Source organism: Macrotis lagotis, chromosome 3 (assembly GCF_037893015.1).
Source record: "Macrotis lagotis isolate mMagLag1 chromosome 3, bilby.v1.9.chrom.fasta, whole genome shotgun sequence".
Taxonomy (NCBI): Eukaryota; Metazoa; Chordata; class Mammalia; order Peramelemorphia; family Peramelidae; genus Macrotis; species Macrotis lagotis.
This window is the reverse complement of record NC_133660.1, coordinates 230,868,217-230,888,370: the sequence shown is the minus strand read 5'-3', so window position 1 is coordinate 230,888,370 and position 20,154 is coordinate 230,868,217. Positions and strand designations below refer to the sequence as shown.

Sequence of the window (20,154 nt, the reverse complement as noted above, 5' to 3'; positions counted from 1 at the left end):
CTTTTATTATAATGTTCCTGAAAGCTAGGTCTGTTTTATAGTTATCTTCATATTTCTAAATCCAAGTTGACTATTATGAATTTAGCAAAAATTTAATAAAGATTTATTCAATTGACATGAATTGAATTAGCTAATCTGATAAACCCATTATACCAATATGTTAATAGACCAAAGAGCTCATTAGGGTCCCCCCTCCAGTTCCTAGACCACACATATGCATAATAAAATGAGGCTTGTAGAGACAACAAATAATTATTACTTAGTTTTTCTATTGTATTAAGTTAACTTGCATAAGTGAAATAAAATATAACAATGTACAATCAGGTACAGATGAGGTTGGTATAAAATGAATGAAATCAATGAAAAATATAAAATTAAAGGATCAATAATAGCTCAAATCAGATTAAACTCATTTCCATTTTAACAGGGTTGGTTATTAGACTTGTTGATCAGAGGAATGCTGCTGATAAATTTTATTTAGATTTAACTAATTTGGGAGGTAAAACTAAGGTACTGATGATGAAATCCCAAAAGATCACAATAGGCTAGAAATTGGGTTGGACTGAATAAGAAGCAATTTAATTGGGTATAAGTGAATAGCATTATATTTGGATTAATAAAATCAACTATAAAAAGGAAGCATGATCAGACAGTAATATTTCATCTAAAAATGTTCGATTTGTTTTGTACAGTAAACTCAATATGGATCAGTAATATTGTATTAAAGACAAACAAAGACCAGTATAATCTTGATCTACAATGAGAGACATAGCTTCTAAGACTAAGTAGGTCACAATTCTGTTCTACTCTATCTCAGTCTATATTTGTAGGATTTTGCTGAGTGTGGGGGCACCACATTTTTGGATATTGATAAATCTGGAGAATATTTAGAGTAGGATGGCAAGTCATATCATATGTGGATCAATAGCTCCACCAGATTATTAAGTACTTACCATATGCCAAATATTGTATTATATAAAGAGAGAGAAAAAAGTGGCTCCTGCTCTCAAGGAGCACAATCTAATAAAGGAAACAATTTTGAACAATTTTGCAAAATAATACAAATGCAGAGTAAATTAAGGATCACTTGAAGACACTTGGAATGTTTAGCCTGAAAATGGGGAAAAAAACAACACCCTGCTTCAGAGAGGGAAAAATTAATTTCTCTCTTTCAAGTGTTTGAAGACATGAAATGTAGAAGAGAGACAAATCTTGGGTTCTAGAAGTGGGAATGGGCTTCATCATTGAGGTAGTGAGTCAGTCCTCTTTCCCCTACCTGTTATTAGAAATCTTCAACAAAAAGACTGGATTTCCATTATAAAGTTTACCTAATTTAGATCTAAAATAAAATTACAAAAAGCCAAGTTATACATGAAGTTTATTCTCTAAGATTTCCCAAGAAACTTATAAAAGGTAGACATTATAGAAATGTTACTCAGAGGGAAGAGAGAAGGATATATTTATACATGTTGGACAAAGACTTCACAAACCTCTTGGTAGTCAGTCATTTAGGTGATAATATTAGATCACAAAAATGTCATCCTTATACAATTATTAGTTTTTCATAGAATTGTCACATCTATCTTCAGTCAAAGATCTAAATGAAGAACTTGTTATCTCCTTCATGATTAAAGTTTCCCCTTGGAAGGAACCTATATGGTTTTTACAGAGATAAACAGATAGGTTTCCTAATTTCTAATCATCTGTCTGCCTGTGATGATCAACTAACAAATAGAAAGATAAAATTGCAGAATTCTAATCTTTAATTACAGGGTAAGAAATCAGACTTTCATCAGAATTCTATTTTGCAAAACTTATTAACTTTAACATCATTTATGTGGTATATTGTATTAGGGTATATTGTATTATTATATTATGGTATTATTGTAACTTTTTCTAGGTTTGAGCTATTTTAGGTGTGTTTTGAGGTCTCTAAATTTAAAATTCTGTGATTATGTGACAGGATTTGATAACTGTTTACATTGGCTGAGGTGAGAGGTAGGGATGAATGTTTTGAATATAGAAGATAGTTATAAAAATAGTGATGTAAAAAAGGGAGAAGTAGGTTTATGAAGAAAAAACTTGGCTTTGTACATGAATTTGAAGTACTGGTGACATAACCACTTGAAGATTTCCTAGAGATTATTTGTGATGTGATTATAGATAACTAAGAAGAGAACTCATGTCTAGAATTATAGATACAGAGTTAATGTTTATTAAGCTAATATTTAAAACCATTAGAGTGAATGACGCTGCCAAGAGAGATGGTAAAATGAAGAGATTCTTCATCTTTTTCAGATAAGATGGAGGTTCATCTGGTGCTCATTTTCCCATATTATGTTATATATTCTTCTTATTCTTCCAGATTTTGATAAATAACAAGTCCTTTATCCCTCCTTTCTACAATTATGTGTTATTCTTTTTATCTTCCTTTTCTTTCACTTCTTAAAATCCTTAGAACAGAGTCAATCCACCACCAGGACTTGTTTTTCTTATTTAAGGCTTTGAGAAACATTAAGGTTCTTAAGGGGTACTTAATGGTACTTTAATAGCCAGGAAGATAGACATTATTATTCTCCTCAGTTCATAAGTGAGGATACTGAAATTTACAGTAATTAAATGACTTTCCTAGAGTCATACAGCTAGTGTCAGACAGGAGTTGGATCCCGGCCCTTTTGATGCCAAATCTAGCACTTTCTCCACTATGTTACTCATAGTATCCAGCAAAGGATTATATAAATACCAAATAAAGTAATTATATAATTATCTACCTTCTCTCTTTATTAAAATATTAGCATTATATGTTATATTATAACATATTATTCTTATTGTTATATTATATTAATTATATTATATTATATTATATTATATTATATTATATTATATTATATTATATTATATTATATTATATTATATTATGCTATATACAGTTACTTCCAGTTCAAATAGGTTTATCCTTCTAGCTATCTTTGGACTCATGGTTTTTTATTTCAAATTTCCTACTCAGCTTTGATCTTACCATCATAAATGCTTTGAAAGTCCTATGTTCCACTAAAAGTCCATTTCCTCCCCATAAGATTGTACTCACCTTTGCTAAGTAAGCTAAGCTATTCTTGGTTGGAAACCTATTTCTTTTGCCTATATTCCAAGATCTCCTATTTTTAGTAGAAGCTGCCAGATCTTAGGAGATTCTGACTGAGGATCCCTAAAACTTTTTCTTTGCTAATATTTTTCTTTTCTGAATTTTGGCCATTGCATTTTCGGCAATTTTCTTTTTGGAGTTCTTTTTAAGATGTGATCTGTGGATATTTCATTTTTGTATTTTATTTTTTTATGTTGTTAACAGATCAGGAAAATTTCTGATTATTATTTATTGAAATATGTTCATGATTTTTTAGGGAGTCCAATGATTCTCAAATTATTTCTCCTTCACTTATTTTTTAGTTCAGTTTTATTTTGCATCAGTTAACTTACATATTCTCCTATTTTTAACTTTTGGTTTTATACTAATATTTGTTGCCTTCTCATGAAATCATTGGTTCTGTTTTGTCTATTCTATTTTTCAGGGGTTCCATTTTGGGGGTAAGGTTTACCACTTTCTTCTTTTCTTTTGCAAATATTTTAAAATGCTATATTTTTTCTCTTAATTTGGCTTAAAACTTGGCATTCCATTTTTTTATTTTATATTATTACAATAATCTTGTTGTGAGAGTAATCATACCCCCCCCCCAAAAAAAAAGGTGAGAAACCTCAAGAAGTGAGAGAGAAAAAAAGTATACTTCATTCTGTGTTCAGATTCCAGTGGTTCTGTCTCTGGGATAAGTTGCCTTCCTTATCATAGCCACTAGAGAAATTGCTTCAATATTTTTCCCACAGTTGCTATCACTAGCTGTATTTCCCTCCATTCTATTCCTCCCCACTCTCATTCATTCTATTCTCTCTCTCCTTTCACCCTGTTCCTGTTCAGAAGTGTGTTGTATCTGACCCCCCCCATCTTCCTTCTCTTCTATCACCTACTCCTCCCTTCCCTCCCCCTCCATTCCCCCTTATCCCATCCCTTTACTCTCATTTTTTCCAGGGTAAGATAGATTTCTATATCCTATTAAGTGTGCATGTTATTTCCTCTCTGAGCTATTTCTGATGAGAATGAAGGCTCACTCATTCCCCCTCATTTTTCCCCATTCCACTCCATTGTAAAAGGTTTTTCTTGACTCTTATGTGAAATATCTTAGCCCCTTCTTCCTCTCCTTTCTCTTCCTCCCTGTACTTTCCTTTATCACCCATTGACTCCATCTTTTTACTATATTATATCATTATATTCAGGTCCTTCCTGTGACTTGTTTCTATATGCTCCTTCTAACTGCTCTGATAAATGAGAAAGTTCATATGAGTTATCAATATCTTCTTCCCATGCAGGAATATAAACAGTTAAACATAATTAAGTTCCTCATAGTTAGTCCTTCTCATCTATCCCCTCTATGGTTCCCCTAAGTCCTGTATTTGGAGATCAAACTTTCTGTTCAGCTCTGGTTGTTTCAATAGGAAAGTCTTAAAGTCCCCTGTTTCATTGAAAGTGCATCTTTTCCCCTGAAAGAGGATGTAAAGTTTTGCTGGAGAGGTGATTCTTGTTGTAAACCAAGATCTTTTGCCTTCCATAATATCATATTCCAAGTCCTATGAACACTTAATGTAGATGCTGCCAGATCCTGTGTAGTCCTGACTGTAGAGCCATGGGAGTTGACTTGTTTGTTTCTGGCAGTTTTTAGTGTGTTCTCTTTGACTTGGGAGTTTTGAAATTTGGCTATAATATTCCTGGGGGTTTTTCTTTTGCGATCTCTTTCAGGAGGTGATCGGTGAATTCCCTCAATTTCTATTTTACCCTCTGCTTCTATGATCTCAGGGCAATTTTGCTGTATTATTTCTTGAAAAGTGGTCTAAGCTCTTTTCCTGGGCATGACTTTCAGTAAGACCAATCATTTTTAAATTATCTTCTAGATCTGTTTTCAAGGTCAGTTGTTTTTCCAATGAAATATTTCATATTTTCTTCTACTTTTGTTTTTTTTTTATGGTTTTATTTCTTCCTGAGTTCTTGCAAAGTCATCAGCTTCCTTTAGTTCCATTCTGCATTTGAAGAAGCTATTTTCTTCAGAGAAAGCTTTTCTCTCTTTTTTTTCCCAGTTGGCCAATTCTACTTTTTAAGCCATTCTTCTCCTCATTTGCCTTTTGGGTTGCTTTTTCCATTTAGCCTAAACTAGTTTTAATGTGTTATTTTCTTCAGTATTATTTTGTATTTCTTTCATCAAGCTGCTGACTTGGTTTTCATGATTAATCTGCATCTCTCTCATTTCTCCTCCCAATTTTTCCTCTACCTCCCTTAATTGCTTTTCAAAGTCTTTGAGCTCATCCATGGCCTGAGTCCATTTTATTTTACTCTTGGAGGTTTTCGATACAGAAGGTTCAGTTTTGTCATAATCTGAGTATGTTTTTTTTTTTTTTAGTTTTTTTGTAAGGCAATGGGATTAAGTGGCTTGTCCAAGGCTACACAGCTAGGTAATTATTAAGTGTCTGAGGACAGATTTGAACTCAGGTACTCCTGACTCCAGGGCCAGTGCTCTATCCACTATGCCACCCAGCTGCCCCTGAGTATGTATTTTGATCCTCCATGGGACCAAAGTAATTTTTTATGGTCAGATTCTTCTTTTTTATTTTCTCATTTCCTCAGTCTATGACATATTTACTGTACTTCCAAGGCTTGGGACACCCCACAGGGACCTCAATTCTTCCAAGATCTTTATGAGAGGCTCTAACTGTTCTCTTGCCTGTGCTTCGTTATGTGGATGACTACAGGCCCTCCCCTCTGCCCTGGAGCTGTGAGGAGGGTCCCTGTTCAGGTATGGTAGTATGGGTGCCCAGACTACAACTTGGATATGAGGTTCAGAGGTTCAGCAAACTGTAGAGTCTTGCCCCAGGGAGAGGAGAGGAGAGGAGGGAGAGAGAGAGAGAGAGAGAGAGAGAGAGAGAGAGAGAGAGAGAGAGAGATCTCTGCAGTCTCCCCTGATCCCCTTGCTATCTGTGGGCTGGGAGCTCTGGAAATGGTAGGTGGCTCTGCTGACACTTGCTGCAGGTTCTTACTGCAGGGCTGCTCTGAGGCTGGTGCTCTCTCAGCACTCACTCTGGTGCAGCAGAGTTCTCCCACCATCCCCTCCAGCTGTCCCAAATGATCCCTGGGCCAAGAGGTCTGGAAACTGCCCCTCTGCTGTGGATCGACCTGGCTTGGCTGTGCTGCACAGATGCTGCAGCTGCACTGTGGCTGCACTGGGGTTTTTTCCAACTCCTGGTCCCTGTGGAACAGACCTTTCCTGTGAAACTTCTAAATTATCTCAGACTGGAAAATTGTATCACTCAGTCTTTCTGTGGGTTCTACCACTCTAAATTTTGGCTAGAGTCATAATTTGATGACTTTTGGAATTTTGGGGGCAGTGAGTTTCTGGGCATTCCACCATCTTGGCTCTGCCTGCCCCCCCCCATGATACCACCACTTTCTCTTTTAAACTACTTATAATTCTTTCGTCAAGTGCTTTTACATCATCTTTATCTCTGATTTCATTTCTTCCAGGTATTCAAGTAGTACTTGTGAAAAATCTATTTTTTCCCCATTGCTATAATATGATTAGATTTATTTTTAAAAATTGTTAATGACTGGTGTTTTCTTTGATTTTCTTTTCATTCCAGTGTCAGTTCCTAATAACTGGGACTTTATATCTGGAGTCTAGGCTCCACTTCTTCCTGTACTTTTGAGTTGGGGTGCTTGACCCTGCTTTGTCTCATTTTGGGTTCCACTGGTTCTACCTCTTGCTATTAAGCACCCTCTCTTTCTTCCGGGAACTAGACATTCAGGGCTTTTCTTGTCCCTTGGGCTATTCAGGTTGGAGTACCATAGTTCTATACTTATTGGTAGCTGTTCACTGCTGCTCTCTTGGACTTCTAGCCCAGGGATTTATGATCACCCTGGTTTATTTGCCATCACTCACACATGTTGTCTCATCTTTGTCATTAAGTCTTTGCATTCACTGCCTCAATTAGAGATTCTTCCTCTTCATTTCATCTTCTTAGTAACTTTGTATTCCTTCAAGCTAATTTTAAACACCACCTTTTGCATTGAACCTTTCCTAATCTTCTCTCTGCCCCTCAGCTCCTTATCCCTTTCCTCTAAGGTTTGCGCTTGCTCTCTCTCTCTCTCTCTCTCTCTCTCTCTCTCTCTCTGCCTGTCTACACATATACATTATATTTACATATGCAAACAAAGAGAGAGGTTATAGTATGTGTGTATGTGTATATACATGAGATAACATATACCTATATGTTATCCCCCCATTAGAATGGAAACTCCTTGAAGAAAGGGGCTTCTTTTGTTTTTTCCTTCATATCCTCAGAAGTTATATTAGTACCTGACACTTAGCCATTTAATAAATACTTGTTCATTGATAGAAAGCTTTTAGGGCAATTGATTTCTAAGGTTGAAATTCTAGCTTGAAATTCTACAATTTTTATTTATTTCCCATCTGGGTCTTCTGTGAAAAAAAATCAAAATGGACTTGGCTTCCATGATTGCTAAGGTCTCTTTTAGTCTGAATGTTCTATGATTCTGAAGTGAAACAACTGCACTCTTAGGAATATCCCTATGCTCAATATGAAACCCTTTTCTCTTTTTTTATTATGACCATCTGGAGTTGTGGGTTAGGTCTGTTCTCTGTTTTTGGTGTGATTCCCAACCTGCCCAGGTGTAGGAATGCTAACTTTCCAAGCTTCAAGGCAAAAACATTTACTAGCTATTGCCCCATCAACATCCCTTCCCTACCATTTTATGTTTTCTTTCTCCCCATCTCCCCACCCCAAAATTCTAATAAAAACAGTAAAATCTGTGTTCTGTTCTTTGTTAAGTGATACACAATTTTCTCAAGCTGCAATTGTTGTTAACTTAATCTTATAATACTGATTTATAGCTTTATTGACAGTAGCCAGGCAAGTCATATATCTGGAAAACATAACCTAACAATGTTCTTTTTAATAAGCTTGCTTCAGCTTTCCATTAACTGGTAATTCTATTTTTATTTGCAAAAGTAGCTATTTCTATTGTCTATCCACATTGATGTCTATACCTATAGGTATTGTGTGAGAGATGAGTGAGAAGAAAAACCACTGATAATTGCTTAAAAACTGCCTGCATTGTTAAACTGTTTTAGAAGGCATTAAGAGGTTTTATGGGAGCTTGATTTGCAAACCTGGCCCCAGGAAGCCAACATATCCAACAGCCAATGTTTTCCCAGAAATAGTTTCTTTCCTTCAATAAATCCTAGCCACTGTTGCCAGATTCATTTTCTGAAGTTCACCTCTTTCCCTTGCTCAATACTTTTTTCCTAGTTCTCTATTGCCTACTAAATAAAGTCTACATTCATTATCCTGGCAATCAAAGTCCCCCACAACATAGACACAACCTACTTTTCCAATTTTATCTCTTAACATAGAGGAGGCATTTGACTGAAAAGAGGCATTGTCGTAATCACATGGAGAGATGAATTACTACTAGATTCATTTCCAGGATATTTAACTTGTATTTATATGTGAAAAGTAAAAAGATTCAGAAGTTTCCATATTTGATAGATGCCCTTTGGAGGAATAGTGAAAAAATGTGGACCAAAACTGTCCAGGATGAGGAGGCATGGATAAGCTGCAGGAATATTCACATTGATCAGTTTTTAGGTCTGTGGACAAATGAATTCCCCCTCATTTACTCTATGCTCTAGCCAAAGTGAATTATTCATTCTTGTGCAAATATATCCCCAGCTTTTCCAACTTTGTGCTTTTGCCTCTTCACAATTCCCTGAAATTGAAAGGTCAGCCTCTGTCATCCTACCTCAAAAAGCTTAGCAATCCCCCAAGGTCCAACGTCAAGGCTACTTCCCTGCTGAAATCATTACTGGTATTTCCCATTCACCCATATATCCACCAACAAAGTAGATATAATCCCTCTGCTGAATTCCCATACTAAAAAGTCAGCCAATCCTTATTGAAGAGAGTGGAAAATTAGTCATACGACTAAAAGGAAGCGGACACCCAGCATCATCTTCCCATCTTGTGTCAATTAGAAATAGATACATACCAAAGTAAGACCGAAGAGAAACACCTCCAGTTGTGGTGTGAACTATTAAATTAGGGTTAAGAACTGTCATCAAGGAATTTGGGATCCTAGACCTCCATGACCTTGGATGCTAAAATGTATCCTCTTCCTCCCAGCAGTCAAAGTTATTAGGGGAAGACCTTTAAACTAGATTTTGGGGAATGAGGCAGCTGCCATATATATAATAGGTGGTATTGGATGACCAGGTACTGATGTGTGGAATTATTGGATAGGGTCAGAGATTTAGACTCTGACTGGGATTCAGGGATTTGGGGACTTTGGGAAGCAGAAGAGTTAGGGGAAAGCTTCAGAATTTTGACTAGTGTCCCTTGTAGAGCATTCCTGGTAATAACATGAACAAGAATCTTGCAGGATGAGAAGAGTGTTGGTTAAGTTGTAGCATAAGGGGAATATCTACGTGAATGAGATCACAGATTTCTCCATAAGAAGGGAGACTTCAAAAATATAAATTAAAGTAAATTAAAATATAAATTCTTACTCCAAAGGAGAATTTTCTTTCAAAATTTTGTCAAATCTTGACTCTGATGCTTATTTCCTATGTGTCATAGTGAGTTTCTTTACCTCTCTAGGTGGCAATTTCCTCAATTATAAAAATAAGGTGTAATTATATTTCTAAACCAAACTATGACTAGGAATTCTGTAATTGGATGGTGCCTGTGCAAATAATTCATCCCTGTTGGGTACAGAAATATTCAAAAAGAGGGTAGCCCAGGAAACTTCAGCGCCACCCTAACAATGGATAGCAGACCCTGATGAGAGGAGACAGCCCTTGTACATGACAATTAGAGAAACTGGAAGTGTTGAGGCAGTCCAGACAACTGTTCCAGGAAAGAATGGCCCACCTCCATGTTGGCAACCTGAGGAACAACCTCAATTGCCCCACCCTAGTTTCATTTTTTTGACTTGAAAGTTCCTTTCCATTCTATATTCTCTGTTCTTTTTAATTGTGGAAAACTTACCAATTCATGGGAAATATTGATCATATACACTGAAGATTTGACTCTAGGGACTAGAAAGTTGAAAATCACCCAGTGTGAACCTAGATTTTTATAAGTATATATATTTGCATTTCTTTCCTCTAGATCATAGATGAAGAAGAAACACAGTTCATGAGTAACTGCCCTGTGGCTGTCACAGAAAGCACGCCACGGAGGAGGACACGAATTCAGGTTTTCTGGACCGCTCCACCTGCTGGGACAGGCTGTGTGATTCTAAAGTAAGTTAAGATTGATATCCTTGCAGTAATATGACTCAGCTTCCTGCAGCTCACTGACAACCCACACTGCAGTGGGAACGCAGAAAGAGGTTTGAAAGTGCTCCTTGGGCAAATGCACTATGAAATGCCAATGAGCTTTGCTCTATGTCTCTGATTACCATTAGCATGACTTCCTTTTTGGCCCTGCAGGGGAAGATAGCCATGGAGCTGGAACTCCCCAGTGATAAACTTTTGATGTGGGAGAAATTTGACTTTGGTGTCTTTTTTTTTTTGTCTTTTCTGTTCTTTCTTAGTTTCCCTTCTCCCATGCTAAAAGTCTGTGTCCCTTTTCCTTGATTCCATCCTTGGATCCTAAAGTCCTGGTTTGGCAGGACATCTGTGGTACAAAACTCCATGAAATCCAGAAAGGATATTTTTCATGTGGGTTAATTTATTTAACAAACATTTATTAAAGGCTTATTATGCACATAACTTTGTTAGGCTCTGGAGAAAATATAAAGTTTAGGTCGGAGGATGCTGTCTCTATCCTCATGAATCTTACAATATACAGGGGGATAAGATGCACAGATAACGATAATATATTTTATTACATGATAAATTTCAGTGAAACTAAAATGCAAAGTGCAAAATGATATCTAAGGGTGACTGTCTTCATTGATAAAGGGTTTCAGGAGGTTTCCGGAATGTACCAGCATTTTAGTTGGATAGCCAAACAGTAGACAGGCCATTATAGAAGCATGATGGTTAGTGGAAAGGGATTTAAGGTTAGAAAAGACTTGGTTTAAAATACCCTTTTGAGAATTACTGGAAGTCTGATGCCTCAGTCATTTCTAGAATAACTGGCATCAGGTAGCTCTTTAAGGGTTTTACTATGCTTTACACACAATATCATATTATTATTATTATATCTATTTTATAGATGGGAAAACTGAAGAGTAATTAAGCAGTTAAATTATTAGAGTAATTAAATGACAATGATGGCAATGATAATAGCAATAATAATACTTAGCTTTTATATGTTCTTTGCAGATATTATTTTATCCTTGCAATGTCCCTAGGAGATAAACACTATTACTATCTGATGAATGAGAACACAGGGAGAGAGGGTTTAAGTGACTTACTGAGGATCACACAAATATTGAGGCAGGATTTGGAATCGTCTCTTCTCAGTTCCAAGTCCAATATTGTACTGTACCACCTAGGCAACTTTGCTCTGGACATACATCTTGTAACTCTTAAGGGTGGGATTTGAACCTAAGTCCAGTAGCTTACCCACTAAACCTTATTGTTTTCCATTTATACTCAATGGGGAATATCATATGAAGTAACACACGTAAGGCACATTGTGAATTTTAAGGTGCTACTGTAAGATCAGCTTATTTTTTGTTCATAATAATATAATTAGCATCTCTATTTAATATAACTTAAAATCTATAATATCTTCATAATATAATTACTATATTATATCATAAAAGAGTAATTATATTTAATATAAATTATATTATGTTGGCCTTCTTTCTTTCCTGCTCCATGTTAATAACATAGCTCAAAGCCAGAAATTCAAACATGTGTGAATTTGGGAGCCATGGATGAGTTTGGTCCCACAAAGAGCTGGCCAGAGAAGCGATAGAGAAGGCTGAGCACTGGGACTGAAGATGAACCAATTATCATTTTGTTTCACACAAAGCAACATTTTTCTTCTCAGAGGCAAGCTAGTTCTCTTCATCTCTTTCTTCTCTCTCCTTCACCCCAACACACCCAGATTTCTCTTTCTCCCCCCTCCCCTCCCCTCCCTTCTAAGCTTTCACAGTTACCTCCACAGTAAGTTCCTTTGTCTGACTTCCTCAGATAACTCTCTACTCCTTAACATTGACCCCCTAATTTACCTCATTTCCGTTTTAGTCTAAATCAAACTTTCCCATGCAAGTTATCTGAGAAGTTTGACCTCCATTATCAATTGATTGAAATGGTATAATTTTTAGTCATTGTCTCCCTCAGTTTCTCTTGGATCCATTGTTTTCTCAGCCTGCAGTGTTTGACTTACCCTGGAGCAGTCAGAGATAGGATCATAAAGCAGTATGACTGAATCTTTAGCAAGTCAACAAGACCTTATTCAGTCAAATGAGTGTTTTCCTTCCAAGTAATCCCTTGGGGAGACTAAGCATTTATTGCAACATTAGGTCACACTTAACTTGCCTTTATCTAGTGCTCTAAGGTTTGTACAGAACTTTATATTTTAGAAAGTTGCTCTTAGAATCCACATTTTACTAATGAGAAATCTGAGCCTCAGAGTGGTTAAATATTTTTCCCAGAGTCATACAACTAGTAAAAGTATGAAAATGAATTTGAATCTGGGTGTTTTTGACAATCAAGTTCAGTTCTTTACCCATTGTACTACAAAGCCACTGCTACTTAGCGTCATAACTAAATTAAACTCCCTTCTTTTACTGGAAGCCTTCTCCAACTCCTCTTTATTGTCTTGCCTTCCTTCTGTTAATTATTTCCTGTATATCCTATATAGAACCTGTTTTTGTACATTGATTTGCTTATCATATCCCCATTAGACTGTAAGCTTTTTGAGGGTAAAGACTATTGTTTATGTTGTAGGGTTTTTTGTACTTTGTTGTTGTGCTCTCAGTACTTAGCACTATTTCTGATATAGTAGATGCTTAGTAACTGTTAATTGATTGAATTATCTCATTTAAGGCAGTTGCGATTGTGGGGGAGATGTGTCAGCTATGAAGAAGACAATCTGATGGTCATAGTGGTGTAAATGATAAGTATTAGGAGGGCAGGATAGGGCAGAGAATAGTAGGATGACAAGGACCAGAGTTTGCTGCTGAATCAGTTGGAGACAGACCTGAAGAAACAATATCTTACAGCATACACTTGATGCAGAATCACAATACTCCTGGATAAGACTGAACAAGATTAAAATATAATTGGGAAATAGCTAACAAAATGAACAAAAGTAAAATAAAACATAGCTAACATTACATTTCAAAACCAAGTTAATATATGGCCTGCAGTTATCCTCAAAAGTAGATTAATGGCCCCTCATCTCTATTGGAGTTTGAAACCACTGCTTTATGGAGTCCAACTCATGTTCTCTCTGGGTTTTTGGGTAGAAGTCAAAGCTCTATGCTAATATTAATAATAATGTATGCCCTTCACTTTTGAAGAAGATCATGACATCAGGGAGGTGATACCATAACAAGCATGTGAATTGGATTTGAGTGAGGGACTTCCTGTGCTAAGTCACCAGTCTCACTTTCTCTCCAGAGTCATCTAGGTCCAGTGGCCAGCTAAGAATCACGATGACTGGAGATGGCCCTGGATGTGAGGCCATCAGGGTTAAGTGATTTGCTCAAAGACTCTGGTCTAGGCAAGGACAGGTGGAGAATTAGAAGTTGCCTAATGGAGATCTATGAATTGTCCCAAGAATGAGGATCCCTTTTCCCAGATTTTGTCACTTTTGGTTACCTTACCCTAGCTATGACTCTGCCAGCATTCCTCAAACCATCTACAGGCCCCTTTCTGGGCCTCTTTGGCCTATCCTCAGTGTCTGAAAATCTCCATCTCCTGAAAGTAGAACTGAATTTTGGAAACAGACAAAAGCTATTCACAACAAAGTATGTTACGAGAGATGAAGCTGGGTAAAACCATGTCTTTCACACTACTAGAAGTGACTGCAAGACAATGAGACCTCTTACAATTCGTAAATTGAATTGTAGAGTCCTTCCAAACTAAGATTTCTAAAAATCTTTTGTGTAACAGCCTCACTGTCAGAATAAATGTGCAGCCCCACTCAGTAACTCTTTTAAAGCTCAACATTATTGTGTAAGTTCTATTGAATGTTTCCTATTGCCCTGGAGTCAATTTTTTTTTTTTACCCCATAATCCTCATCAACCCCAGTGGAGGGCTGGGAACATAGCAAAGGCTCAATAAAAACTTATGAATGAATACTTTCAGGGAAAGATTGAAGAAAGTCTTATAGAAATAAAACTAACAAGGCAGGCTCAGTTTCCAGGCCACCTTCAGAGCAATGTCACAGGCTCAAACCATAATATCTTATAAGTATGTAGGTACTTTCAAATCCATCTGGTGGGAATGCTTAGGGGAAAATAGATACAAAAACAACTGGATATCCTGATAGCTACAACATATATGCACATAGAGGAGACATCTTTATAGTTTCATCCAGGATTTTCCATGAGGTGCAATTTGTGATTGCTGTTCCAATAGGATTCCCCTCAATCTTTCACTTTAGGAGTAAAGTATCTTCTGGCTCTTTTGTAGTCTTTCTTTGGATATAATATTGATTTATTGCCCACCATTAAGTGGTAAGAAGAAAATTAATTGAGGCTATTTGATGGGGCTCTGGATATGTGCATAGTCAATTTTAAGATAAGCCTGAATGAATTTCTTCGACACGTGGTCATATTAGTCGAAGAGAGAAATTAAACAGGAAAGGGAGGTCAGGAGAGTTGAAACTATTAAGCCTGTTATTAATAATAACTGACATTTATATAACACTTTGAAATTTCAAAAACATTTTTTGTATATTATTTTATCAGATCCTGAAAACAACTCTGTGAGCTATGTGCTTCAGCTTTATTACTGGCATTTTATAGATCAAGAAACTGAGGCTGAGTGATGTAAAGTGATTAGCCCAGACTGACATAGCTAGCAGTATCAAGGGCAGACTTTGAAACCCTGTCTATCTGCCTTCCTGTCTACTGCCATGGAAAGTGACCAAAATCATTATTGCCAATGTTGATGATGTCACTCTCTGCCTAAATGAGCTGTTGCTGTTGTTTTTGGCAAGGCAATGGGGTTAAGTGGCTTGCCCAAATCATACAGCTAGGTAATTATTAAGTGTCTGAGCTCACATTTGAACTCAGGTCCTCCTGACTCCAGGGCCAGTGCTCTATCCACTGGACCACGTAGATGCCCCCATATGAGTTTTTAAAGACTTTTCCAAGTGTTTTTAGCTCCAATGCTTTCTTTGTATGCCAAACAACCTTGGAAGAGTCAGAATAGAAGCAAAAAATTAGAGATTCATAAGACTGTGACATTGATGATCAGTTTTTTTTTTCATTTCATATTTAGCAAACATTATTGTTTCATGACACTTTTGTCAACTCAGGTTCCTCTTTCCTCACAAACTTAGGAATTTGACCTCTAGAGAAAATAAATGTTGAAAGAAACACCACTTTTCTCCAAATATAGATGGTGAGAGATTGGTTAATCAGATTTGATTTGCTACATTATATTAGTCTGTATAAAATATTGTTGCTATGTTTTCATTTGCATCAAGATATAAAATAGATTCTTTTTAAGTTGATTTGGCAAACAGGGAGGTAAGGCAAGAGTCACATGGTGATGCTCAGATAATTGAACCAAGAAAGTTGGGAATTTTTGTAGTCTTCTTCAGTCATCAAAGGCAAGCCAGGCTTTTGAACAGTAGCCATTGTTTCTAGGAAACAGGAAACAAGGATTAATTATTTGTTTTTCTTCTATAACACTTTCCTCAGTCACTTCTCTGAAAATCAGCTTCCTTCACAGGTTTTTATTGAACCCCTGCTATGTTTGGTTTATGTATGGGATAGAAGAAATGCTAGGAAACATTCAGTAGATGATATTATCAGAAGTGAGGTAGTAGTGTACTCTCTGAAGTATGTGTGTGTGTGTGTGTGTGTGTGTGTGTGTGTGTGTGACTATGTATACTAATTTAACTCATTCAATAATCATGTATTAAGTGCCTACTTTGTGTCAGAAATCACTGTGCTAGGTGCTGTGACAAGAAGAGGCAAAGGAGCCCCTGCCATCAAGGAGTTTACAATTTAATGTGGGAAACAACATACAATAAAATATCTATAAATCAAGCTATATACAGAATAAATAGGGAGTGATTAAAAGAGGAGAAAGTACTGGAATTAAGAGGGGGTTAAGGAAGGATTTCTGTAGATGTGAGAATATTAGTTGGGATTTAAAGGAAGTCAGGGACAGTAAAGGAAACTTTCTGTGGTATTTTTTTTAAATAAGACTTAACAAGATGAAGTGATTTAGAAGCAGATGGGGGTGGGGGAGTGTTTCCTGGTCCTTTGAAGTACTTAGTAATTTGCCTGCATGAATTTATTTTGTTTTCTAACGTTACTGGGTTGTGGGAAGTGCATAGTTCTTACTGGTTTTCTGTTGGCATGAACTTTTTCCAATCAGGTTGCAAAATTTCAAATATTTCCAAATTGCGAGAATTCTGCTTAGTCTTCTGCATGCCCTTCCCCTCAAATGGATTGGCTTGCCTGGTCAATTTTCCAGGCAGCTAAAGAATTATGATAATGACACAATCAGTGATACAGGCTCAAACTGAAAAATTTTAGAAATACAGTAGGTGTTATTAAGCTTATTTGGTGGAATATTTTATCCTCCTGAAGTCTGTCTAAAGGACTAGCCAAGGAGAACTGCTCACTTATCCTTTGTGTTTACTTGGTTTGGGGGAAAGGCCATATAGCCCCATGTGTGCCACCAGTGTCTGAAGTCTATTAACTCTTTTCCTTATTCCAGTGAAATTTAGCATTTCCTGAACCATTTCTTAAAGGTGAAATTTGAATATTTGCAGTAGAGAAAAACTAAGCCAAAGATTTGTTCAATTTTTACTAAGTAAAAAATAGCTTTAATTTGCTCCATCAATTAAAGGTAGAATTTCTTTCTGCTCTATAAATGTAGGAAGTTTAGCTCTATAGTTCAATCCAATCAAACATGCATGGAAATAATAATTAAACCTATGAAAGATTATTTGGAAATCAAGGGAACAGATAGAAAGAAAAGAAAAGACCTAGACTAGAGCTTTGAGGAACACTTATGGTTAGGACGGTAGAATATGTTTTATGATCCATTAAAGGAGACAGAAAGGAAGTCATATGAGTTGGAGGAGAACCAGGAGAGAGTCAGGTTACAGAGGTCACTACAATATTCAGGAGAAGGGTGACCAGTGATGCCAAATTTTGCAGAGAGATCAAAAAATAAAATAAAATTGAGAAATTGTTACTGGACGTAGAAATTAAGAGATCATTGCTCTCTGGAGAGAGCAGTTTTAGTCAAGTGTTGAGCTTGGAGGTTAGATTGAAATGGGTTCAAAAACAAATGGGAAGACAGGAAGTGGAGGGGAGATTTATTGAATGGTAAGGTCAAGTGAGAGAGCAGCTGCTCACTCTATTACCTGAAATTTCAGGGTTAAAAGAAACTTCAGAGAGCAGTTGATCCAATGTGGAAAACAATCTATGGTATTTCTTTGCTTTGGGAGGGTCAAGTGAAGATGACATATTTAAAGAAACGTGCTACAATTATAGGATTTTTGTCACAGTGGGTCCTTATCAGTTGCTTATCAGATGAATTTTTCAAGGATGTTAGAATGTGAAGAAATAGACAATAGACTTTTCTTACCTCATTCCTTCTGAAGTCAACAGTGCCAGGAGCTAGGAATACAAATATAAGTAAAAAATCAAGTTAGCTCCTGCCCTCAAGGAGGACATTCTATTGAGGAAGACAGCACATCAAAGAGAACTGAAAAGCAATGTAGGAGGAGCAGGCAGAGAAGTTTCTCATGCAGAAGCAAGAAGTTCAGAGAATCAGAAGTAGAGATGAGGGGTGGATAGGTGATGCGGTGGATAGAGTACTGGCCTTGGAATCAGGAGTACCTGAGTTCAAATCTGACCTCAGACACTTAATAATTACCTAGCCGTGTGGCCTTGGGCAAGCCACTGAACCCCATTGCCTTAGAAAATCTAAAAAAAAAAGTAGAGATGAGAGGGAAATGGAGTGGTCACAAATGGGAATTTCAGGAAACTCTTTGATCAAAGAACAGGACAATGAAATGGCAGCAATTTCCAGTGTGAGCTGGCTGCTGGAGATGGAGAAGTCCAAATTGTCATTCTGAAAATTACTAGTTAAGAGTTAAAAATGGGAGAGTTTGGGGTGGCTAGGTGGCACAGTGGATAGAGCACTGGCCCTGGAGTCAGGAGTACCTGAGTTCAAATCCAGCCTCAGACATTTAATAATAACCTAGCTGTGTGGCCTTGGGCAAGCCACTTAAACCCATTGACTTGAAAAAAACTAAAAAAAAAATGGAAAAGTTTATCTTAAATAAAATCTTAAAATTTCAGAATTGGAAGAGCTCTGAGAAATTATTTTTGTCTTAAAAACACAGAATCTTAGAATTAGAACCAATCTCAGAATTCACTCGTCTACCTGATGTGTGAATTCATCTGCAAAATCTGTGATAAGTGTAATTTGCTAGGTTCCACTCGAAAATCTCTAATAATAAGGAAGTCACTACATCCTTCAGTAGCTAGCTCTTTTTTTTGTGCAGCTTTGATTATTGCTAAAATTTCCCTTCATTTGCCTTTATTTTACTAACCCTTGTTGAATCTAGTTTTGCCCAATGAAGCCACATAGTTCATGTCTTCTTCACAACCCTTCAAATATTTGAAGACAGAAACATTTCCTCTGACTCCAAAGTCTTCTCTTTTCAAGATCCTAAAAGCATTCATTTGTGAAGTAATAGAGGAAAGGTGGTGCTTGCACTTCTATGACTGAAGGAAGCGCCAATAATACAAAATCTAGTTAGTTGCTGGGGAACGAAAAAGTGGAATTGGGAATACATTACACATAATATTCATAAAGTTGTGAAGTAGTATTAGCTGGAACAGTTCTCTGTGACAATACTTATTAGATATTCCTTAAAATTGACTTTAGTCCATTTTATTCACTCCCCCTTTCTTGAGAACAACCATTCAAAACATTGTTGGGATTTTTTAAAATGCCATTTAACTCAGCCATCATCCTGTCCTCCTCTCTCCATCAAAATCTCACAAGAATGTCATGAAAGAGTGTCATATGCTTTGCTGACATTCAAATATACCTTATCCCTGATTGATCAGTCACTAGCAATCCTGTAGAAAAAAACTATGTGGAATTTGTCTGACATGATTTGGTCTTTGTGAAACTTTATTGTTCAACCCTTTAATTTTATAGACAAGTAAACTGAGGCTCAAGTGAGATCCTAGTGAGACTTGCCAAAGGTCAAACTGTTAATTACAAATCCAGAATAAGAATCTGGGTCCCTTGCCTCCTAGAACAATGTTATTTCCAGTATAAAATGCTAGATTTTTTTTAACCTTAGTTTAGAATGTGTCCTTTTTAGGTTTTCACCACCTAATTGCCACAGGTCGATATTCTGTCACACATCTGAACAGACATGAACAAGAGCCCAGCAAGGTAAACCACTCAAAGCTTATTACAAACCAGTAAGACAAACTTATCTGAAAGATAAAAGGTATTTAAAGGGACTCTCTTTTCTCCCTCCTCAGTATAACTAGTGCAGAGCACCAGAGAATGTGCTTTTGAATAGCTGAAGACAGATAATGTTTTCCAGTTGGTAATTGTGCATTCTATGGTTATCAGGTCTTTCCATTTAATTATATTCAGTGAACATTTTTAAAACACCTATTATTTAACCGTGCTAATTGCTTTACATAACCTCTTTGGTCCTTCATGAAGAAACATTTTCTGCCCTCCTGGAGATAAAAGTTTAGTAAGGAGATAGGCACATACAAAAATAATTATGCTACATAATAAGTGAATAAGAGTTGCAAAGTATCTTGTAAAGTCAGAGCTGGGGCAAAGGGAAGAGTGGAAACTTTGCAGGCAAAAAAGATAATGGTCTCCTGAGGGCAT

General features: G+C 36.6%; 1 protein-coding gene across 5 annotated transcripts in view; it reads left to right on the top strand.

Moving 5' to 3' along the window:
- SPON1 (spondin 1) overlaps positions 1 to 20,154 on the top strand; it is a 784,537-nt gene that overhangs the window by 302,923 nt on the left and 461,460 nt on the right. For all 5 annotated transcript variants that reach the window (XM_074230135.1, XM_074230138.1, XM_074230137.1 and 2 more), the window contains one exon: positions 10,282 to 10,415. In XM_074230135.1, the coding sequence (XP_074086236.1) occupies positions 10,282 to 10,415 (134 nt within the window). The remainder of the gene's footprint in view (positions 1 to 10,281; positions 10,416 to 20,154) is intronic.